This window comes from Oncorhynchus nerka, linkage group LG1 (assembly GCF_034236695.1).
Source record: "Oncorhynchus nerka isolate Pitt River linkage group LG1, Oner_Uvic_2.0, whole genome shotgun sequence".
Taxonomy (NCBI): domain Eukaryota; kingdom Metazoa; phylum Chordata; class Actinopteri; order Salmoniformes; family Salmonidae; genus Oncorhynchus; species Oncorhynchus nerka.
Genome location: NC_088396.1, coordinates 28,427,814 through 28,452,768, shown reverse-complemented (window position 1 = coordinate 28,452,768; position 24,955 = coordinate 28,427,814). Strand labels below are relative to the sequence as shown.

The following is a 24,955-nucleotide window of genomic DNA, read 5'->3' as shown; positions in this document are numbered from 1 at the left end:
TGAGAGCACCAGTTAGCTCCAAAAGTTGTTATGGCTTTGACTGCCTGCTGGCAGTGAATTCAGAGTCATTCAGCCATACAGTGTAAGATCTTAATTTGAGCCAGTTTGCTACAGCAACAGGAAATGTGAATTAATATGTGAATTCTAATTAATGGAATTTTTTTGTAGGGGTTGATACATTTTTTGTTCGGGCAAATCAAGTCCGTCATTTGAAATTGGAAATTACAAACTTTAAAATACTTTTTAAACCTCAAACACACTACAAGTTTGCATTAGCTGCTGTACAGTAAAATTATTAGCAATAAAATAGTGATCAATTTAAGATCCTACATCGGTAGTTATATTACAAACATAATTGTACTATGTTCCCATGAAGCAATTGTAATGACAGTCCACCACAACATGCCTAAGAGTTTCCTGGTTAGCAATGGGTAGTCTGAGTTCAATTCCAGTGTGTATTAGAAACACAGTTTGAGATCATTGTGAGGGGATTTTGCCAATGGTTTAATGGGGAATTGGGCTTCCCAGGAAAAGGTTGTCCGAGGTTGCAACAGTAACCAAGAAGGGCGGAGATCCTAGACTAGTTAGTGGGTTGACTTGTTAGATTGTGTGATGTCTGTTTAGTATTGAAAAATATGATAATTAATAGTATGCATTTTATTTTCATTAGTCATTCATATACAATACAAAATACTCCATAACTTATAGTTTGAAAATACATTGTCAAAGTAAAAAACACATTATCCATGAAAAGGAGCTTTTTGAGAGGTGTTTCACATTAAAGAGCAACGCAGAAGTCATTCAGATACGAAAATAATTCAAACGAAAAAGACACAAAGATTACAAAAGAACAGTCAGTCAACCAAATGTACGGATATATTAGAGAAATTCTACTGCAGACGTTCGTTCCACTTCTCCCACAGTCCAAGCTTGCAAAAAGGTCAAATTTTTCAGCATCACAAACACAGAGGCTAAAGCCATATGTCCTTGCTCTCAGCTCTCAGTTCTTGGCAGTGTCCAGCGGGTACTCATGCATCTGTCCGTCGTCCACGGCACCCTCGGGTAGGTGCACAGTCATGGTGCAGGCCCGGATCCCTCCCAGTGGTTCTAGTACGTTGAACACCCGGTCCCACTCATCCTTCTCTGGGTCATAGCGCTGCACAATGTCCACCATGCAGCGGCTGTTCCAGGAATAGCCCCCCACTACATAGATCTGGCCCTGGAACACGGCCACCCCCACATCACTCTGGCCCCATGGCATGGCTGCCACCACCGTCCACTGGTCCACCTGGGGGAAGATATAAAACACATCATAATAAGATCGGAGCTCTGATTGGCTAGCTGCCTCACAGAATTCTGCTTTTCTCCCCTAATAATTTCTCCCTAGAAAGCTCCTAAAACTTCCGGACATGTGACCATCAAAGTCAGAACAGTTAGGATAAGGGTATGGTATTGAGAAAGTGGTCAAATTGCTTATCATATTGTTGGGACCAAAACTAAGGCCTGTGCCATGCCTTACCTCAGGGCTGTAGAACTCACAGTCCAGTACGTCATCGTAGTCGCTGCTGCCCCGGAAGTGGTTCCCTCCCATCACGTAGAGCCGGTCGCCCACCGTGCACATGCAGTGGAGGCCACGCAGTTCCATCATGTCGGCACGGTGACTCCATGTGTCAGTCTCAGGGTCATAACATGACAGCTCCTTCTGGAATGTGTCCTGTGTGATGCCACCTGTTGGATCAGTGGATTGACATTGGTTTATTAGATACCATGGAAACATGTTTACTAAAATACAGTTTTATGTGTACAAACTAATATCCTATGGTTTTAATAAGACACATATTTCAATCCATCCATGACATTTTCATCTGACGTGGAATACACCACAGTCAGAGAGAGTTCAAGGGGAGGGCAGTGTAACTTTGGTACTGTAGCATATGTAAAGGATGGACATTGAGAAGGAAAGAGTGACGGTGTAGGGGGCTGAACTGTGAGGCAGTGGTCGGGTGCTCTTCTACCCACATGATCAACCACCAGCATAGAGTGGGGCAGAAGCAGTAGGGCCCTAGTGTGAAAAACAGAAACAGGAAGGATGTGGTCTGGTGCTGTGAGCTGCAGAGAGCTGTGACCATTATTCCATTACACCATCTTCAACATGTCCCCACACCTCCGATGGAATCCACCTACTCTTTGCCATACCATCCCCACTCACCCTTGGGCTCAAACTACTTAGCCACTGCTTTGTAGTAACACTTGGATGCTGAAATGAATGCAGATTAAAAATTATACATTTTCTGCTTGGACTTTTTAAAGCATCTGTTCAGAATAGGCTGTTTTCTGGTCGTCTCCGTGAGCATAAAATCGACACAATTGCTCTTCAGAGAGCTGTGGTTAACCTACTCTCTGACCCATTTCAACTAAAGGTCTTTGTGTTTCCTGGCCCTCAATCCCATATCTACAACTTCTGTTACCAACATGAGAAATTGGTTTCTACTCCAAGGTTGCTAGGAGACCATCATAGAAATCGACCAAGATGAGAATGGTAACGGTTCAGAGCTACTATGTTATGTTAAAGTCTATCAAAGCTGTTAAGCGGCGGGAGTGGATTAAAGCAGGTCAACAACACATTCTTTGTTTGCCTGAATACATTAACTGAAAACCTATCCGGTCTGACTGAGCTGATTGCATCAGGACAGCAATCACAGTCAATTCAAGCCTTCACGTTGTAGGTTTTAACTGTTTGGTGAGTTTGTATTCTAACTCTCAGTGGTCTGAGAAACTTACCTGAGACATACATCAGGTCACCATGGACTGTCCCAGCATGCCCGTAGTGGGGGTCGATCATGGGTGACACGAACATCCACTCGTTCTTTCTGAGGTTGTAGCACTCCACTGTGTCTAAAAGAGTAAAACAAACGTAAATTCACTCGATATGCACCTTAAAGATCACTATTTCTCTGTAACAGATTGCAGTAAAAACATCTCCAGTACACTAGTGCCCCACCGATCTCTCCTGAGGCATTCCTGCCCCCAACAGCATACAGCTTCCCCTTCAGGGCGCTCAGGTGGAAGAAGGTTCTCTTCTCATTGAGCGAGGCTACCTGCAGCCAACGGTCGAAGCGCGGGTCATAGCGGTAGACGCTGTCCACCGCCGTCTTGCCCTTGGTGTCGTAGGTGCTCTGGCCGCCCACAATGTAGAGGAAGCCCCCGAGCAGAGCCACGCCGTGCTGGTAGCATGGAACCTCCATGGGCCTCAGCGCCCTCCAGTGGCCGCTCTCCTCATCGTACAACCTCAGCTCCCTGCTCACCACCAGCTGTTGCCGCATCACCCCACCCAGCGCCAGCAGGTGTGTGGCGTCGGACCGGATGCGCGTGCGCTCTGTCTGTAAGGAAGGTTGGAGGAAGGGCATCATCTGGTAGTTGCTGGCCTCTAGCAGGAGGTTTACGCAGGCCGTGTCCGAGCGCATCATGGCTGCCCCGCCGTCGTCGTGCCCCTCGTCCTCCTGGGAGATCTCGAGCAGCTCCGTGGGGGTCATGAGGGGGAAGCGGACGTGGCGCATCAGGGAGTAGGCGGCGGTGCGGCGGGTGGGAGGGTCGTGGTCCAGCCAGGAGCGGGCGATGCGGTACAGCTCCATCTCAGAGAAGCCCTTGAGGCTATCGCTGGCCAGGGCGTTGGCTAGGCTGTGCTCGGAGAGCAGCAGGTAGCGGCCAGACTGCAGCAACACTGACAGATTCTGACAGACAAACTTCCCAATGTGGGCCTGCACGTCCTCCAGGAGCAAGTCCCCGGCAATGCGCTCCACCTCCACACAGTTATCAATAGTGATCTACCACACACACAGGAAAACAGACACGACTGGATTAACTTGTGACAGGTCTCCTGTCTTTACATTGGCCATGCTTTTCACTATCTCTTCAATACACCCATCCAGTACATCCACCTGTTCATTGTTTCAGTGCCAGTAAGTAACCTGATCAACTCACCTCAGTGCTGAGCAGCTCGTTGCAGAAGCTGAGGACAGGGAGGACTTGTAAAAAGTTGGCAGCCTCCAGAGTGTCCTGCAGGTTGGCCATACTCAGACTCAGCCGGGATGTGTAGATGAACTCTATGATGTTCTTCAGACCCGTCTTGCTCACACCATGGAGCTTAATCTCCCTCATCTCCTGCTCTCTCATACCCCCTAGAGAGAGGAAAAGAGGAAAAGTGAGAGATATAGAGGGTGAATGCTGTTACAGTTAAGGATGTAAGAGTGCAGGAATTTTCAAACATAGTTTGAAAATGGTCTGAGGGGACGTGATGAGAGCAAATACAGTAAGAGAGAGACTTTTCATAGGCTTAGCCCTAAAAGACTCAAAATATGACTTACTTACTCGATGACTGTTCTCGATCACACATTGTCAAATAATCACATTAGTGGCATATTGAAATATATTAACATATTGCACATATTGAAAAACCTCATTGAATGTTATTTATCACACACTAACCTGTGAACATGGCTTTGAAGTAGTCGCAGGCGGAGGCCATAAGGACTCTGTGTACTGGGAAGGTGTCACTGCTGTCCCCAGGCACTAGGATGACATCACACAGAGTCTCATCACCTCTGAACAACTGAAACCCCTGAAAGGAAGAACAACATTAATTTGACATCTATGGTCACTACACATGCAAATATCATCCGTTCACCTACTCTGCGTCTCACGAAGACACGGCGGTTTGAGCCAAAAATCTCACATTTGGACTCATCAGACCAAAGGACAGATTTCCACCGGTCTAATGTCCATTGCTCATGTTTCTTGACCCAAGCTAGTCTCTTCTTCTTATTGGTGTCCATTAGTAGTGGTTTCTTTGCAGAAATTCGACCATGAAGACCTGATTCATGCAGTCTCCTCTGAACAGTTGATGTTGAGATGTGTCTGTTACTTGAACTCTGTGAAGCATTTATTTGGGCCGCAATTCCTGAGGCTGGTAACTAATGAACTTATCCTCTGCAGCAGAGGTAACTCTGCGTCTTTCTTTTCTGTGGCGGTCCTCACGAGAGCCAGTTTCGTCATAGCGCTCGATAGTTTTTGCAACTGCACTTGAAAAAACCTTCAAAGTTCTTGAAATGTTCCGTATTGACTGATCTTCATTGTGTCAATGATAGCAGGTTGATTGATTTCTAAGTTTTTAGATGAGTGATGAGAAGAGAATCGTCCAGGCCATTGGGTATCTCACTACACCCTCATATGCCATGTCTTGTAATATGCAAGTAAGTTTACATTGTAATACTTCTGACAGCCAATTTAGAATTTGTGAATTTTGTTTATACTGGATTAAGTGTACATTTTAGTTAACTGTAATTTAGATAGTTATGCTCCAACTTTCCCTCCAACTTGTGCCAACCTCCATTCTTCTTAAATCTTGGTTCCAATAGATACTATTTATTTTCTAAGAGATTGTATTTGGATGAGCTCCCTACAAGGTTTTGTATATCTTCCCTGTCGTATGGACATTATTTTCTGACTCAACTAATATTCCCTCCAACTTTGAACTTTTATTTGAAACTACTTTTTAATTCTGTCATGAAAATAAATGTATTTCCTATTACCAAGTCCTTTCCAGGTGGACCAATTTATCGGTGAATTCTGAAAAACTATCCAAGGATTGTTCCATAAGGTTGTGTTTTTAGGGAGTGATATTGTTCCTGTAGAATACTTTTAATTCACTTCCATATTGTTATAATGTTCTTAACTACAAATGTGTTCATGTTCTTTGCTTTATCCTTTGAAAATAGATAGGAGAAAGATTTACTTTTTATTCTATGAATTTTATTTGCACATAAACATTTTACATTTAAGTCATTTAGCAGACGCTCTTATCCAGAGCGACTTACAAATTGGTGCATTCACCTTATGACATCCAGTGGAACAGCCACTTTACAATAGTGCATCTAAATCTTTTAAGGGGGGTGAGAAGGATTACTTTATCCTATCCTAGGTATTCCTTAAAGAGGTGGGGTTTCAGGTGTCTCCGGAAGGTGGTGATTGACTCCGCTGTCCTGGCGTCGTGAGGGAGTTTGTTCCACCATTGGGGGGCCAGAGCAGCGAACAGTTTTGACTGGGCTGAGCGGGAACTGTACTTCCTCAGTGGTAGGGAGGCGAGCAGGCCAGAGGTGGATGAACGCAGTGCCCTTGTTTGGGTGTAAGGCCTGATCAGAGCCTGGAGGTACTGAGGTGCCGTTCCCCTCACAGCTCCGTAGGCAAGCACCATGGTCTTGTAGCGGATGCGAGCTTCAACTGGAAGCCAGTGGAGAGAGCGGAGGAGCGGGGTGACGTGAGAGAACTTGGGAAGGTTGAACACCAGACGGGCTGCGGCGTTCTGGATGAGTTGTAGGGGTTTAATGGCACAGGCAGGGAGCCCAGCCAACAGCGAGTTGCAGTAATCCAGACGGGAGATGACAAGATAAAGTATGTTATGACCGAGTGTACTTTTTTAAAGAATGTCTTCAGTGGGGTAATTGGTATTACTGAAAATAAATACAAAAACGTTGGTAGCCATGCCATTCTAAAGAGGTTTATTCTACCTGTAAGATTTCTGGGAAGTTTATTCCATTTAATTAGATCTGCTTTCATATTGTTGAGTAATGGAATGAAGTTATCTTTATATATTTGTTGTTTGTTGTCACTTATTAAGCATCCTAAGTATTTCATATTTTTTGTGGTCCACTTAAAGAATAGCTGTAGATTGAGAGTTATTCTTTTTCTTTTTCCTACTGCCATTATTTTGTTTTATCCACATTCATTTTATATCCTGAGATTTTTGAGTCGTCTGTAAATATCTTCAGCAAAGGGTGCATTGAGTTTTCAATATTGGTCAGGTATATCAGGAGATCATCTGCAAATGAGATTAGTTTATGAGTTTATATTCATTTATATTTACCAATACTGACACTTGCTACGTTTGGGTCCTGTCTAATTCCTTCTGCAAGCGGTTCAAATGCCAGTCAAACATAAAACACGTAACACAAAACAATACCACACAAGGACACGGGGGGAACAGAGGAACATATATACACAATGTGATTATGGAATGTAAACCAGGTGTGCGGGGAACATACAAAACAAATGGAAAAACAAAAAATGGAGCGGCGAAGGCTAGAAGGCCAGTGACTTCGACCGCCGAACGCCGCCCGAACAAGGAGAGGAGCCGACCCTTGACGCGCGGCTCCAGCAGCTCGCCGACACCGGTCCTCGGGGACGACCCGGAGGGCGAGGCGCAGGGCAATCCGGCTGGAGATGGTGGAACTCCCGCAGCAGTTTAGGGTCCAAGACGTCCGCCACCGGAACCCAGCACCTCTCCTCCGGACCGTACCCATCCCACTCCATGAGGTACTGAAGGCCCCTCGCCCGACGCCTCAAATCCAGGATGGAACGCACGGGGTACGCCGGGGCCCCCTCGATGTCCAGAGGGGGCGGAGGAAGCTCCCGCACTTCAGACTCCTGGAGCGGACCAGCCACCACCGACTTGAGGAGAGACACATGGAACGAGGGGTTAATACGGTAATCGGGGGGAAGCTGTAACCTGTAACACACCTCGTTCACCCTCCTCAGGACTTTGAATGGCCCCACAAACTGCGGGCCCAACTTCCGGCAGGGCAGGCGAAGGGCCTCAGTGTGGTGACGGTCTGCGCCAACATTCTGGCGCAGCACAGCGCACTGAAGGTGGAGATGGGCGGCGTCCCATGTTTCCTCCACATGCCGGAACTAGTCATCCACCGCAAGGGCCTCGGTCTGAATCTGACGTCAAGAAGCCAGAACCGGCTGATACCCCAATACACACTGGAAGGGGGTGAGGTTAGTGGAGGAGTGGCGGAGTGAGTTCTGGGCCATCTCTGCCCAGGGCATGAATGCTGCCCACTCCCCAAGCCGGTCCTGGCAATAGGACCTCAGAAATCTACCCACATCCTGGTTTGCTCTCTCCACCTGCCCGTTACTCTCAGGGTGAAAACCTGAGGTAAGGCTGACCGAGACCCCCAGACATTCCATGAACGCCTTCCAGACCCTCGACGTGAACTGGGGACCCGATCAGACACTATATCCTCAGGCACCCCGTAGTGCCGGAAGACGTGTGTAAACAAGGCCTCCGCAGTCGGTAGGGCCATAGGGAGACCGGGCAAAGGGAGGAGATGACAGGACTTAGAAAAACAATCCATAATGACCAGGATCGCGGTGTTACCCTGTGAGGGAGGAAGATCGGTCAGGAAATCTACCAACAGGTGTGACCACAGCCGTTGTGGAACGGGTAAGGGTGCCTAGGAGCCTTGCACTGGGCGCACACCGAGCAGGAGGAAACAGAAACCCTCACGTTCTTAGCCAAAGTGGGCCACCAGTACTTCCCACTAAGACAGCGCACTGTCCGACCGATACCAGGATGACCAGAGGAGGGTGACGTGTGGGCCCAGTAGATCAGCCGGTCGCGGACAGCAGACGGAATGTACAGCTGGACACTGGAGGGGAGAGGGCTCTGTAAGTAACGCCTGCTCAATGTCCGCGTCCAGCTCCCACACGACCGGCGCTACCAGGCAGGAGTCCGGGAGTATGGGAGTGTGATCCGTGAGCCGCTCCTCTGTGTCATACAGCCGGGACAGTGCATCTGCCTTCACATTTTGGGAACCTGGTCTGTAGGACAGGGTACACACAAAACGAGTAAAAACATGGCCCACCTTGCCTGACAAGGATTCAGTCTCCTCGCAGCCCGGACGTACTCCAGGTTGCGGTGGTCAGTCCAGATGAGAAAAGGGTGTTTAGCCCCCTCAAGCCAATGTCTCCACACCTTCAACGCTTTACCCACAGCCAACAACTCCCGGGCCCCCACATCATAGTTCTGCTCTGCCGGGCGGAGCTTTGGTGGCGTGCCCGAGCGCTGAGAGAGCAAGGCTCCTATCCCAGCCTCGGACGGGTCCACCTCCACTATGAACGCCAAAGAGGGATCCGGATGGGCCAGCACGGGAGCCGAGGTAAACAGAGCCCTTAGGTGCCCAAAAGCCATTTCCGCCTCAGCCGACCACTGCAAACATACAGGACCCTCCTTCAGCAGTGAGGTAATGGGAGCAGCCACCTGGCCAAAACCCCGGATAAATCTCCGGTAGTAATTGGCAAACACTAAAAACCGCTGCACCGGTCAATTACGCACGGCTGCAATGCGGTCACTCTCCATCTCCACCCCTGATGTGGAAACACGATACCCTAGGAAGGAGACGGCCTGCTGGAAGAACAGGCATTTCTCAGCCTTGACGTACAGGTCATGCTCCAACAGTCGTCCAAGTACCCTGCGCACCAAGGACACATGCTCGGCACGTGTAGCGGAGTATATCAGAATGTCATCGATATACACCACTACACCCTGCCCGTGCAGGTCCCTGAAAATCTTGTCTACAAAGGATTGGAAGACTGATGGAACATTCATTAACCCGTATGGCATGACAAGGTACTCATAATGCCCTGTGGTGGTACTGAACGCTGTCTTCCACTCGTTCCACTCGGGTAACTGTACTGCCACGTGTTTTGAATGAGACCTCATTAGTCAATGCACAGGCGCAGACCTCCCTCCTTCTTCACGAAAAAGAAACTCGAGGAGACTGGTGAAGTGGAGGGCCGAATATACCCCTGACACAGGGATTCAGAGACATATGTCTCCATAGCCGCGTTCTCCGCTTGCGACAGGGGATACATGTGACTCCTGGGAAGTGCAGCGTCTACCAGGAGATTTATTGCACAATCCCCCTGTCGATGGGGTAGTAATTGAGTCGCTTTCTGTTTGGAGAAGGCGAGAGCTAAATCAGCATTTTATGGGGGGATGCGTACGGTGGAGACCTGGTCTGGACTTTCCACTATGGTAGCACCAACGGAAACCTCTATACACCTCCCAGAGCACTCTCTCGACCACCCCGTTAGAGCCCTCTGTTGCCATGAAATGGTGGGGTCATGACGAGCCAACCTGGGAAGGCCTAGTACCATGAGAAACGCAGGAGAGTCCATGAGGAAGAGACTGATTCTCGCCTCGTGACTCCCCTGCGTCACCATGGCCAGGGAGATGGTGGCTTCCCTAATTAACCCGGACCCTAATGGTCGAATATCTAGAGCGTGTGCCGGGAAAGGTCTAACCACAGGAACAATGGGAATCCCTAAAGTAAGGGCGAACACTCTGTCAATAAAATTCCCAGCCGTGCCTGAATCGACGAGCGCTTTATGCTGGGAATGCGGGGAAAACTCAGGAAAACAAACATGAACAAACAGGTGGTCAACAGAGGGCTCTGGATGAGAGTGGTGCCTACTCACCTGGGGTGATGCCAGAGAGCCCTGCCTGCTGCCTCGACTCCCAGAGGGACCAACCCGGCACCGACCGGCAGTGTGCCCTCTGCGGCCACAGTTGGTGCATGTGAAGGCTCCAGCCTCCCTAAGCTCAGCCCCTCCCAGCTCCATGGGCACCGGAGCGGGGGTGCTGGAAGATGGAACCGACCGAGGCCTCTATGGACGTCTGCGGGTGACTAGCAGGTTATCCAACAGGATGGACAGATCCACCAGTTGGTCAAAGGTGATGGTGGCATCCCTGCAGGCCAGCTCCCGCCGGGCGACCTTGCGCAGGCTGCATCGGTAGTGGTCGATAAGGGCCCTGTCGTTCCATCCTGCTCTGGCAGCCAACGTCCGGAATTCTAGGGCGAACTCCTGGGCACTGCTCGTCCCCTGCCTCAGGTGGAAGAGCCGCTCCCCCACCACTCTACCCTCGGGCGGATGGTCAAAGACTGCCCGGAAGTGGCGGGTGAACTCCTCAAAGTGGTCCAACGCCGCATCTCCTTCTCCCCACACGGCGTTTCCCCACTCCAGAGCTCTCATGAGACGAGGACACCCTCTCCCTTCCCGAGGGAGCTGGGTGAACGGTGGCCAGGTATAGGTCCAGCTGTAATAGGAACCCCTGGCACCGTGCTGCCGTCCCATCATACTCCCTGGGAAGGGAGTGACTCATCCCGCTGGGATTGGATCCAGGAGGGATGGGTAGAGATACCCCTGGTTGTGCTGGTCGAGGCGCTGGAGAGTTCCTCGACTCCTCTACCCGGTGTACCTGCTCCCGCTGACTCCATGGATGGTGTAGTATTCTGTCACGGGTGTGCGTACTGGTAGCAAAGTCAGGTGCAGGAGAGCAGAGAGTTGTGAACAGGCGCACACTTTATTTATGCAGGAGTAAACAGCAAACGGACGCAACAAACAGTGTTGGAGAACCATATGCTTTTTTCCCCATCATTGAGCCCGTGGGCATTACATGCTGCTCTTTACTAGTATATAATCAAAGTTAACCTTATCTGTTCTGTCTATCATTTAAGAACCAATTAAAACATTTTATCAGACATGACATATGAAGGCGGTGGGCATTCCATAGAATGGGAGGATCATAGTATAAACACATAGTTATTGTATACATTACATATACAGAGTGTGTGGGCATGCGGGCTGAGCAGAAATAAAATGTTAAAACATAAAGCAAAGTATATATTTTTTGCGCAGACTCCTCTCCTAATGTTACCCCCAAAAAACTGTGGATACATACATTGTACATACATTTGAAGAAAGACTGCCACTTTACGTAAGTACTGGGGTTGGTTTGTATTACGTTATAAATTAAATTATGGTTGGTGGGGGTCTACTTAGGGTGAGTGGGTCCTCCGAGAGACTGAAATGGGATGAGTGGAGGCCCCACACACACCTCAGAGAAGTATCTGATGCCCTCCCAGTCACCCAATCTCCTGGATATGGCCCCTCTCCATTCTCACCAATAACCACCATTACATCTGAGTTGTAATTACAAACAAGGAATAATAAGGATTCGACATCCTTTCCTAATCTATCCAGAACTCTAATTAATTTTACAACAGGTTTATATGTTATAAAAAACAACAAATACAATGACATTGTAGTATAATTCCTTTCTTCTCTTTCTCCCAATCCATATCCAATTCTCTTTATCCCACCCAAGTCAAGCTTATTCCCACCTCCCATATTTAGCCCCTTTCCCCCCCAAGCGAAGCTTGTCACCACTTCCCTCCTTGCCCTCCCTTACCCACCCAGTTTATCCCAACCTCAGTCTTCCCCCCACCCTTCTTCTCAAACACATTCACACCTCTATACATTTAATTACTAGAATTCTTTACTATGCGTCTGCTTACTCATCCGTTCTCCTTCATTCACACACAACATATATTCGATGCCTCCGCACACATCCTTCCTACACATATTCATATGCGCCCTCCTTCACTCGCCCATTCATATGGGACACCAGTTGAGGCTGCTGAGGGGAAGACGGCTTATAATAATGCCTGGAATGGCGTGTAATGGATGGAATGGAGTGAATGGAATGGTATCAAACACATTAAAAATATGTTTTTGATACAATTCCATTTACTCCATTTCAGCGATTATTATGAGCCGTTCTCCCCTCAGCAGCCTCCACCGACAAACACATACCCACACATACACCCACTCACACCCTCTTGCACACACACACACACACACACACACACACACACACACACACACACACACACACACACACACACACACACATCCATAGAACAATTATTGACAATTATTAACTTTTATAGTCTTTTCAGTGTCCATGTATTTCATTGTATTGGGTGGAGGGGGAATGAATATTGTCTCAACTTACGATAAGCTGGTCTTGGGCATCAATGTATGTAACCTACTGTAGTGTGCTTATCTGTTTATTCCACTTCTGTTTCTCCTCAGGGCACTGGTCTCTCTCTCATCAACTGGAAATGTTTCCTGCAGCCTGTTCACGGTACTGCCGGTAATCGGAGTTGAGACTTGATTTCTTTTTCCTCCAGTGACTGTCTGATTGGAATTAATTGCTTGTGTTTTTTCCTAAGCCTAGCACACACGTCCTGGGCGAATCGAATGGACTGGCCCTGGACCTTGATCTCCTTTCCTCCCTGTGCCTGCAGAATATTGACTTTGGTATGATAGTTCCACAGCTTAAAGATTACCATGCGAGGGTATTTAGAGTTCTTCTGCTTCATGCAGATCCGATAGGATTGCTCCAGATTCTCTGGTGATTCATCCACACCAAGCTCCTCCAATATCAGCTTGATCACGTAGCTGGAAAGGTCCCCTTTTTCCTCATCTTCCAGTAGGGACAACATATTATTTAGTCTCTGTTTTCTAGCTGAACCAGTTAATCTTCTAAAGTTTACACCTTTGTTTCCAGAAGGCCAATTTTGTTGTCTTCTTTGTCCACGTGCCTCTTCTGTATTTGCATATCTGACACGATAGAATCTACTTTAATTTCAAGCAAATCTACTTCATTTTTTTGGTGAGCATTGAGAGCATTTTAGCTATGTTTTCCTGGGTATCATTCAGCTGTTCGTTGCTCTAATTTGCATCTCCAAGTTGTTCTTTGTCTTTACCGCTAAGGAAAGCCAAGGCATGTCGGATTCGAGTCTCAGTGTCACTTTACTCACAGATTGGTTCGCTGTTGTGTATTACAGGCCGCTCGCTCTCTCCCGTTTGTTTAGGGATATTCTTGATCTATCGATTTTAAAGGCTTAATTTAAACTATGCTGCCTGGCTTCTACATATAATCACAGTTTTGACAGTACAAAACGGAATAACTATCTCCCCATGTATCCTATTGATATATGCATGTGTTGGACACCATTCAGATAGATTACAAAAATAATTGTCCTAGGATCCTAATACATCTTGACAACTTTCTCAGCTAAGTAATAACCCCAATAACCCTTTCATAACTCTGGCTGGTGTATGAGTGGTGTGGTTGGGTTGTACCTGTAGGACTGCGGTGCCATGCTCATTGCTGCTGAATATCCTGGTTAGAGGCCTTGGAGGGAGGCTTGGCTTCAGGTTGATATCAGGGGGTTTCGGGGGAAGCTCCAATGGTTTAGGTGCTGGGTCTGGAGGGGTTGGAGGGTTTGGTGTTGGGGGAGTGGGTCTGTCAGCTGGGGCCGGAGCTGGGGCCGGAGCTGGGGCAGGAGATGGTGCTGGGGGTTGGACAGGTTGGGGTGGAAGTCTGGGGGGCTCTCTAAGAGAGCCTCTGCTCCCCAGACGAGACAGTCTCCTGTGAAGCCTTCCCGGCCCACTCTCCTTCTCCTCACCACTGCCCCTGGAACACAAAATAACAGGGGTCCTTGCTGTACCATCTTCGGCTACTGTAGTAGTTTAGTCCACTGCTTGGCAGCTCACATTGCAGTTTACTGAAGCAAGTACAGTCTAATATTGATTGTTATGAAATATACAGTATTTAGTCACTATACTCTACTATTAAATTACCTAAAAATGACCCCAAAATGTGATCAGCCTACCCCATATCAGTTGGTGTGTCGCTGGATTTCCTGTTGCACCGCTGTGAAAGGTTCCTAAACAGATGCACAAGACAGCACTAAAACAGGGCAGTATTAAATAGATGTCTGGTCTGTCAGTACCAAATCATTTGCTGTTTTCTTTTTCAGAGCCTCTTCACTCTGAACAAGCTACAAAATGGGAAATGAAACTGTTGAGTATGTCTTTGTTTTATATGTAGGTTGTCTGGTAGGCAGTATGACTCACTTAATCAACAGGCCCAGGGAACATATGCAGATGTGGGGCTTTCCTGATAATATTGTTACTATACTATGTGTATTTGCTGTAAATGTTAATACATTGAACTCCTGTAACTTAACTCATTAACTTCTCTATTTTAATGTTGTCCTCAACTTGATTATGTTGCAGCATCTCATATTTCTTAATTTCTTTAATTTTGGGGAAATGTGTGTATTGTTTTCTATTGTTAAGTATACTGCACTGTTGGAGCTATAAACATAAGCATTTCACTCCACCTGTGATAAACACGTGTTCGCGACCAATTAAATGTTATTCGATTTATCGTGCTGTGGTGTTGCTTCAATACTTCCACATTGGTTGATGTTTCAAGTGGATAACAGTAGTGTTTATAAGATCTAACTCAGTAGCCTCTGAATACTGAACTTATGCTTCACTTCGTATTCATCATTTGTATTTCTATTCTTTATTTTGGGTCATGGCAGTTAGTTTCTGTGCAAGACTGTACTCTAGATCAAGTGTACAAACTTTACACCCGCATTAACATAAATGATAGCAAAGGAAGGAACCTACCTCGAAACTATTCTTTTCAACAGGTTCTCCTTAACCGAAAGGCCTTCTTCTGACATATAACCAACATACAGCAATCTATTAAATTCTTTACAGATCACTAAATGTCTCCTTGCAGCAGCTGGATGCAGAGTGGAAACGTTATATAGAATGGGGTAAGCAGCAACACAGTCAGTTTCTCACAGCTAACCAAGACCTCAGCCACTTCCTGTGTCAGTTCTCTTTCTCTCTTTTTGTTCTAGCCCTCCCCACTCTTATTTTTACACATTATTTGTTGTAAAGACAGAAGCATACAATGACTTCCCACTGGGCACATACTTTAAATAAACATCTATACCACGTTGGTCCAACGTAATTTCATTGAAATGACATGGAAACAACTGATTCAACCAGTGTGTGCCTAGTGGGTTTTTGCTCATCCCTTCAGTCCCTAGAGTCTCCTATATTTCAATTCAATTCAATTCAAGGGCTTTATTGGCATGGGACACATGTGTTAACATTGCCAAAGCAAGTGAGGTAGACAACATACAAAGTGAATATATAAAGTGAAAAACAACAAAAATTAATAGTAAACATTACACATACAGAAGTTTCAAAACAGTAAAGACATTACAAATGTCATATTATATATATATATACAATGTACAAATAGTTAAAGGACACAAGATAAAATGAATAAGCATAAATGTGGGTTGTATTTACAATGGTGTTTGTTCTTCACTGGTTGCCCTTTTCTCGTGGCAACAGGTCACAAATATTGCTGCTGTGATGGCACACTGTGGAACTTCACCCAAAAGATATGGGAGTTTTTCAAAATTGGATTTGTTTTTAATTCTTTGTGGATCTGTGTAATCTGGGGAAATATGTCTCTCTAATATGGTCATACATTGGGCAGGAGGTTAGGAAGTGCAGCTCAGTTTCCACCTCATTTTGTGGGCAGTGAGCACATAGCCTGTCTTCTCTTGAGAGCCATGTCTGCCTACGGCGGCCTTTCTCAATAGCAAGGCTATGCTCACTGAGTCTGTACATAGTCAAAGCTTTCCTTAATTTTGGGTCAGTCACAGTGGTCAGGTATTCTGCCGCTGTGTACTCTCTGTGTAGGGCCAAATAGCATTCTAGTTTGCTCTGTTTTTTGTTAATTCTTTCCAATGTGTTAAGTAATTATCTTTTTGTTTTCTCATGATTTGGTTGGGTCTAATTGTGCTGTTGTCCTGGGGCTCTGTAGGGTGTGTTTGTGTTTGTGAACAGAGCCCCAGGACCAGCTTGCTTAGGGACTCTTCTCCAGGTTCATCTCTCTGTAGGTGATGGCTTTGTTATGGAAGGTTTGTGAATCGCTTCCTTTTAGGTGGTTGTAGAATTTAACAGCTCTTTTCTGGATTTTGATAATTAGTGGGTATCGGCCTAATTCTGCTCTGCATGCATTATTTGGTGTTTTACGTTGTACACGGAGGATATTTTTGCAGAATTCTGCGTGCAGAGTCTCAATTTGGTGTTTGTCCCATTTTGTGAAGTCTTGGTTGGTGAGCGGACCCCAGACCTCACAACCATAAAGGGCAATGGGCTCTATGACTGATTCAAATATTTTTAGCCAAATCCTAATTGGTATGTTGAAATGTATGTTTCTTTTGATGGCATAGAATGCCCTTCTTGCCTTGTCTCTCAGATCGTTCACAGCTTTGTGGAAGTTACCTGTGGCGCTGATGTTTAGGCCAAGGTATGTATAGTTTTTTGTGTGCTCTAGGGCAACAGTGTCTAGATGGAATTTGTATTTGTGGTCCTGGTGACTGGACCTTTTTGGAACACCATTATTTTGGTCTTACTGAGATTTACTGTCAGGGCCCAGGTCTGACAGAATCTGTGCATAAGATCTAGGTGCTGCTGTAGGCCCTCCTTGGTTGGTGACAGAAGCACCAGATCATCAGCAAACAGCAGACATTTGACTTCGGATTCTAGCAGGGGAGACCGGGTGCTGCAGACTGTTCTAGTGCCCGCGCCAATTCGTTGATATATATGTTGAAGAGGGTGGGGCTTAAGCTGCATCCCTGTCTAACCCCACGACCTGTGTGAAGAAATGTGTGTTTTTTGCCAATTTTAACCGCACACTTGTTGTTTGTGTACATGGATTTTATAATGTCGTATGTTTTACCCCCAACACCACTTTCCATCAGTTTGTATAGCAGACCCTCATGCCAGATTGAGTCGAAGGCTTTTTGAAATCAACAAAGCATGAGAAGACTTTGCCTTTGTTTTGGTTTGTTTGGTTGTCAATTAGGTGTGCAGGGTGAATACATGGTCTGTTGTACGGTAATTTGGTAAAAAGCCAATTTGACATTTGCTCAGTACATTGTTTTCATTGAGGAAATGTACGAGTCTGCTGTTAATAATAATGCAGAGGATTTTCCCAAGGTTACTGTTGACACATATTCCACAGTAGTTATTGGGGTCAAATTTGTCTCCACTTTTGTGGATTGGGGTGATCAGTCCTTGGTTCCAAATATTGGGGAAGATGCCAGAGCTAAGTATGATGTTAAAGAGTTTTAGTATAGCCAATTGGAATTTGTTGTCTGTATATTTGATCATTTCATTGAGGATACCATCGACACCACAGGCCTTTTTGGGTTGAAGGGTTTTTATTTTGTCCTGTAACTCATTCAATGTAATTGGAGAATCCAGTGGGTTCTGGTAGTCTTTAATAGTTGATTCTAAGATCTGTATTTGATCATGTATATGTTTTTGCTCTTTGTTCTTTGTTATTAAAGAACCAAAAAGATTGGAGAAGTGGTTTACCCATACATCTCCATTTTGGATAGATAATTCTTCGTGTTGTTGTTTGTTTAGTGTTTTCCAATTTTCCCAGAAGTGGTTAGAGTCTATGGATTCTTCAATTGCATTGAGCTGATTTCTGACATGCTGTTCCTTCTTTTTCCGTAGTGTATTTCTGTATTGTTTTAGTGATTCACCATAGTGAAGGCGTAGACTCAGGTTTTCCGGGTCTCTATGTTTTTGGTTGGACAGGTTTCTCAATTTCTTTCTTAGATTTTTGCATTCTTCATCAAACCATTTGTCATTATTGTTAATTTTCTTCGGTTTTCTATTTGAGATTTTTAGATTTGATAGGGAAGCTGAGAGGTCAAATATACTGTTAAGATTTTCTACTGCCAGGTTTACACCTTCACTATTACAGTGGAACGTTTTACCCAGGAAATTGTCTAAAAGGGATTGAATTTGTTGTTGCCTAATTGTTTTTTGGTAGGTTTCCAAACTGCATTCCTTCCATCTTAAGCATTTCTTAATGTTACTCAGTTCCTTTGGCTTTGATGCCTCATGATTGAGTATTGCTCTGTTTAAGTAGACTGTGATTTTGCTGTGGTCTGATAGGGGTGTCAGTGGGCTGACTGTGAACGCTCTGAGAGATTCTGGGTTGAGGTCAGTGATAAAGTAGTCTACAGTACTACTGCCAAGAGATGAGCTATAGGTGTACCTACCATAGGAGTCCCCTCGAAGCCTACCGTTGACTATGTACATACCCAGCGTGCGACAGAGCTGCAGGAGTTGTGACCCGTTTTTGTTGGTTATGTTGTCATAGTTGTGCCTAGGGGGGCATATGTGGGAGGGGATGCTGTCACCTCCAGGCAGATGTTTGTCCCCCTGTGTGCTGAGGGTGTCAGGTTCTTGTCCGGTTCTGGCATTTAGGTCGCCACAGACTAGTACATGTCCCTGGGCCTGGAAATGATTGATTTCGCCCTCCAGGATGGAGAAGCTGTCTTCATTAAAATATGGGGATTCTAGTGGGGGGATATAGGTAGCACACAGGAGGACATTTTCTCTGTTAGGATAATTTCCTTTTGAATTTCTAGCCAAATGTAGAATGTTCCTGTTTTGATTAATTTAATGGAGTGAGTTAGGTCTGCTCTATACCAAATTAGCATACCCCCTGAGTCCCTTCCCTGTTTCACACCTGGTAGTTTGGTGGATGGGACTACCAGCTCTCTGTAACCTAGAGGGCAACCAGTGGGTCTGTCTCCTCTATACCAGGTTTCTTGCAGGATGACAATGTCTGTGTTACCGATTTCTTTGGTGAAGTCCGGGTTTCTGCTCTTCAGGCCAAAGGCAGATGACCTCAGGCCTTGGATATTCCAGGATGATATAGTGAATGCTTTTTGTTCCATAGAGTGTCCAATGTTGTTGGTCGTGGTTTGGCCTCAGGCCAGTAAGTGTGAGCAGAGCCTGCTGAGCATCTGGTACATGCCATTGGCTTGGGCGAGTGTGAGAGTGGGGGTTGGGACTGTTTGCCCGCTCACTACCTGGGCGTATGTGTGGCTTCCATGTTGAGGCCCTCTTTGCGGGGTGGGGTGCATGGGGTGGGTAGGAGTGGCATAGGTCTGATATGAGGGGGCCTAAATGGGGTGTGGGCATGGTTGACGTGGGGGGTGTTGATTGGTTGGGGTGGGGGTGTGGATGTGTCTGGGTGTGCGGTGGTCTGGATGTAATTCCTCTTGGCGTGGGTCCTCTATGTGTAGGTCCAGGGGGTCCTGCAGGTCTGGGAGGGTGTCTCGCCGGTCTGGGTGGGGTGTCTATTGATCTGTTGCTCCTGTGTGAAGTGTTGGGGATACGTTTGAGAGCGATGTCCTTTAGAGTTCGGGCAAAGGTGGGCACTGCTGCCTTGTAGAGGTGGACCTGGTCATAGAGGCTGTTCAAGTCCAGGGTGGAGTGGTGTGCCAGGAAAACATTTGGTTTTGAGGCACAATCACGGAAATACTTACATTTACCCGCTGTATTGTGGCAGGGTGGAAGTCTTTTCGTGGTAGCAGGGTGGAGATAACCACTTGTGCGTTGGGGAAAGTAGAAGAAGCCTTTTGAATTACTCCCTTCAGTGCTGTGGCCACTCTTTCTTGTTGTGCTCTCAGGTCGTTTGTGCCTGTGTGTATTATTATGTGGCTGGGTGACCCTAGTTTGGCCTCAGACAGAAGGTCTAGGGCGCGCTGGGTGTTTGGACACCAGATTTTAGACACACTGTGTTTGGGAAAAAGTTTTTTTTCTTCTATATATTTCCCATTTGAGTCCATAAGTAGTACAATCTGTGTCTTGTGTTTGTCCTCAGTGGGTGTGGGGGGGTTGTCAGAGGGGCTATCAGGCAGGCTGACAGGGGGGGTGCTCAGAGGGGGTGAGAGCCGCTGGGCTTGGGGTTCTTCATTTGTCTGTTCTGCTGTGATGTCGACTCTATGGTCAGGGTCTGGTGTGGACTGTTCTGCTGTGGTGTCGAGACTTTTGTTGGGTGCTGAGGTGGGCTGTTCTGCTGGCTTCTCTGTGGGGGTAGCCACCTCTCTAGTGGGTTGTTCTCTGTCGCACGCCGTCCCCCTCAACCTCTCCTCCATCTCCCTCACCCTCTCCTCCATCCCCCTCAACCTCTCCTCCATCCCCCTCAACCTCTCCTCCACCAGCAGTCTGACACTCTCCTCTAGTGCTCTGTTCTGCTCCTCTTTCTCCTGTTGTATTTGTCTCACCACTGTCCAAAGTGCAGATATGTCTCTGTCCACCTCCAGCTCTCCGGGTCTGGTTAAGGGGCTGTTGTTGTGCTGGACTGTTGTCTGGGTCTGTGCTGACTGAAGTGTAATCACCTGCTGTTCCAGCTCCACCTGCCTTATCTCCAGCTGGGTGAATTTGTCCTTCATTTCAATGAGGGAGTGGTAATCTGTGCTGGGAGGTTGACTCTCTGCTGGGGGTTGCTCGTCTGTGGGGTTACATAATGAAGAGGTCTGGTCTGACCCGCTCGGTGTGGGGGGGTATCTTTATCAAGGGAGAGCTTCTCCTGCTGGGCTAATTCTTTGATTAGGTGAAAGTCCAGCTGAAACTGTTTGTGATTACCCTGTGCCATTACTGTTCCGGACTTATAAATATTTATATTACTTGACTCAGAGTCCTCGTTATCAAGTATTCTGAGTTTCCACCCCTCGTTAATCCCCGCTCTCATAACAAGGGGGTAGTGTGCTAATATAGCACTGTGCCATGCCAGGGGATGGTTTGTGTGGAAGATAAGGTTGCTGATGTTCCCATTTTTGTAATAGTCAGCAAAAAGTGTCTCTTGATTTTCCATAAGGAGCTTCATTTTGTAATCTTTTCTTGCCTTATTATTCTTTACATGCACAGTGTACTGTATTTTAATTACCTCTGAACAGCAGGAGGGAGCTTCTAAGGCCTCTCCATTTGGTTGGGGTAGACTGTGTGACTCTCCTGCCATTGTAGGGCTAATGGGCTTTGACACCTCTCACTTGACACGTCGGTGCTAGTTGAAGCTGTATCAAGCTTGGCAGAATTATGTTAGAATTCAGTCCTTATAAAGTAATGTTGTGTATTTCTTCTCTCTCTCTATAGTGCTGTTTCTTGTATTATGGTCTCTTGTTTCTTTAGAGGTTTCACTTTGTTGTCCTTTTCTTTTCCTTTTTCTTCTGTCCTTATTTTGTCTTCCTTTCTTCTGTTAACTAGATATTTTTGTTGTTATTCTTTGTAAGCTAGCTAGCTTCTTCCAGGAGAGTCCCTAGCAACAAGTAAACAATTCAGCTAGCAATTCAGCTAGCTAAGATAACTGTACAATTTTATGAAAAATAGTTACTTTTTCAAAAGCCTGTCTTTTTGGTTTGTTCCTTGTTTTGTCTTCTATTGAGTCTTGCAGTTTTCTCTTGATTTTTTTGATGTACTTCACTCTAAAAAAACATTTAAATCTCAATATATACAGGAGCTCATTTTTCAGCAGCTATTCTCCTCTGCTGCTAGAAGGGGACTATATTTCTCTAGTGTCAAGTGTCAAATGTGGCACTACAGTTTCTTACAATTATTTTTTAGAATCCCATTATGATCTCATGTTACTATGATGTCATATCTAAAGAAATGTCAATTAAATTGTCAGAGGAAACAAATAACATACACCATCAAATATTTTAGCATCAAATAAAACTAAATGAATGACAGGAAGCAGAAAGTTTTTTAAAATATATTTTATTCTCAAAGTGGTTTTACAGTAGTTCTCATCTCATTGTGTCTCCAGGGTTCTGAATCAAATCACGCTGTTGTTCTCAGAGGATTAGGAACTGGAATGCCAAACAGCCCTGTTACATCACTCTATCAACCAACTACACTCCTCTCGCTTCCACCTCACCAGCCAGAACAGTTATTACAATCAAACCAGAAGGGATCAATCATTTCACCCTCAACCTTTTTTGACTGATGGATCTCTGTTGGCCACTGATCTAAAAGCAAATTCACCTTCACAATTCACTTACAGTGCGTTCAGAAAGTATTCACAACCCTTGACATTTTCCACATTTTGTTGTGTTACAGCCTGAATTTAAAATTGATTAATTTTAGATTTTTTTGTCACTGGCCTGCACACAATACCACATAATATCAAAGTGGAATCATATTTGTAGAATTTTTAAAAACAAATTAAGCATGGTGAAGTTATTAATTGCACTTTGGATAGTGTATCAATACACCCAGTCACTACAAAGACACAGGCGCCCTTCTGAACTCAGTTGCCGGAGAGGAAGGATACTGCTCAGGGATTTCACTATGAGGCCAATGGTGACTTTAAAACAGTTTAATGGCTGTGATAGGAGAAAACTGGAGGATGGATGCTAACCTAATTGACAGAGTGAAAAGAAGGAAGACTGTACAGAATCAAAATATTCCAAAACATACATCCTGTTTGCAACAAGGCACTAAAGTAATACTGCAAAAAATGTTGCAAAGCAATTCGTTTTTTTTCCTGAATACAAAATGTTATGTCTGGGGAAAATCCAATACAACACATTCAGCGTTTTTCAGGATAAAAGATTTACGGAATGGAGCTAAGCAAATTCAAAATCCTAGAGGAAAACCTGGTTCAGTCTGCTTTCCACCAGACACTGGGATATTTATTCACCTTTCAGCTGGACAATAACTGGAGTATATACTGGAGTTGCTTACCAAGAAGACAGTGAATGTTCCTGACTGGGCAAGTTAAAGTTTTGGCTTTAATCTGCCTGAAGAATTTTGATAAGAATACTGGGTAAATATTGTACAATTCAGGTGTGCCAAGCCCTTACAGACTTCCTAGAAAGACTCACAGCTGGCGCATATCCCACGTCAGGCCTCAGCCAGATCATCAGGTTTTTACGCCCAGCTGGCTCGTCAGGCTGCTACGCCTCAGCCGGATCATCGGGCTCCTACACCTCAGCGGGATAGACAGGCTCCTATGCCTCAGCTGGCCCGCCAGGCTGCTACGCCTCAGCCGGATCATCGGGCTCCTACGCCTCAGCGGGATAGACAGGCTCCTACGCCTCAGCCGGATCATCAGGCTGCTACGCTTCAGCGGGATAGACAGGCTGCTACGCCTCAGCTGGCCCGCCAGGCTGCTACGCCTCAGCCGGATCATCGGGCTCCTACGCTTCAGCGGGATAGACAGGCTCCTATTCCTCAGCTGGCCCGCCAGGCTGCTACGCCTCAGCCGGATCATCGGGCTGCTACGCCTCAGCCGGATCATCGGGCTCCTACGCTTCAGCGGGATAGACAGGCTCCTATTCCTCAGCTGGCCCGCCAGGCTCCTACGCCTCAGCCGGATCATCGGGCTCCTACGCTTCAGCGGGATAGACAGGCTCCTATGCCTCAGCTGGCCCGCCAGGCTGCTACGCCTCAGCCGGATCATCGGGCTCCTACGCTTCAGCGGGATAGACAGGCTCCTATGCATCAGCTGGCCCGCCAGGCTGCTACGCCTCAGCCGGATCATCGGGCTCCTACGCCTCAGCGGGATAGACAGGCTCCTATGCCTCAGCTGGCCCGCCAGGCTGCTACGCCTCAGCCGGATCATCAGGCTGCTACGCTTCAGCGGGATAGACAGGCTGCTACGCCTCAGCTGGCCCGCCAGGCTGCTACGCCTCAGCCGGATCATCAGGCTGCTACGCTTCAGCGGGATAGACAGGCTGCTACGCCTCAGCTGGCCCGCCAGGCTGCTACGCCTCAGCCGGATCATCGGGCTGCTACGCCTCAGCCGGATCATCGGGCTCCTACGCTTCAGCGGGATAGACAGGCTCCTATTCCTCAGCTGGCCCGCCAGGCTCCTACGCCTCAGCCGGATCATCGGGCTCCTACGCTTCAGCGGGATAGACAGGCTCCTATGCCTCAGCTGGCCCGCCAGGCTGCTACGCCTCAGCCGGATCATCGGGCTCCTACGCTTCAGCGGGATAGACAGGCTCCTATGCATCAGCTGGCCCGCCAGGCTGCTACGCCTCAGCCGGATCATCGGGCTCCTACGCCTCAGCGGGATAGACAGGCTCCTATGCCTCAGCTGGCCCGCCAGGCTGCTACGCCTCAGCGGGATAGACAGGCTCCTATGCCTCAGCTGGCCCGCCAGGCTGCTACGCCTCAGCCGGATCATCGGGCTCCTACGCTTCAGCGGGATAGACAGGCTCCTATTCCTCAGCTGGCCCGCCAGGCTGCTACGCCTCAGCCGGATCATCGGGCTCCTACGCTTCAGCGGGATAGACAGGCTCCTATGCCTCAGCTGGCCCGCCAGGCTGCTACGCCTCAGCCGGATCATCAGGCTGCTACGCCTCAGCCGGATAGACAGGCTCCTATGCCTCAGCTGGCCCGCCAGGCTGCTACGCCTCAGCCGGATCATCAGGCTGCTACGCCTCAGCCGGATAGACAGGCTCCTATGCCTCAGCTGGCCCGCCAGGCTGCTACGCCTCAGCCGGATCATCAGGCTGCTACGCCTCAGCCGGATAGACAGGCTCCTATGCCTCAGCTGGCC

General features: G+C 47.0%; 1 protein-coding gene across 3 annotated transcripts; it reads right to left on the bottom strand.

Annotated features, from left to right (window-relative positions):
* Positions 1–642: 642 nt before the first annotated feature.
* LOC115128646 (kelch-like protein 9) lies at positions 643–15,352 on the bottom strand. Of its 3 annotated transcripts, none has more exons than XM_029658704.2 (9): positions 15,175–15,352; positions 14,367–14,420; positions 13,834–14,167; positions 4,486–4,618; positions 3,982–4,178; positions 3,002–3,824; positions 2,782–2,895; positions 1,520–1,728; positions 643–1,288 (listed from the first exon to the last, which is right to left on the bottom strand). In XM_029658704.2, exons 1-9 carry the CDS (start codon positions 15,228–15,230, stop codon positions 1,001–1,003), a joined length of 2,208 nt encoding a protein of 735 aa, XP_029514564.2. In that variant the 5' UTR covers positions 15,231–15,352; the 3' UTR covers positions 643–1,000. The 3 variants fall into 3 exon arrangements, with proteins under 3 accessions (XP_029514564.2, XP_029514574.2, XP_064873836.1); XM_029658714.2 differs by having other exon boundaries at positions 14,367–14,443; positions 15,175–15,351; XM_065017764.1 differs by lacking the exons at positions 14,367–14,420; positions 15,175–15,352 and adding an exon at positions 10,318–11,150 and having other exon boundaries at positions 13,834–13,896.
* Between the last annotated feature and the right edge of the window lie 9,603 nt (positions 15,353–24,955).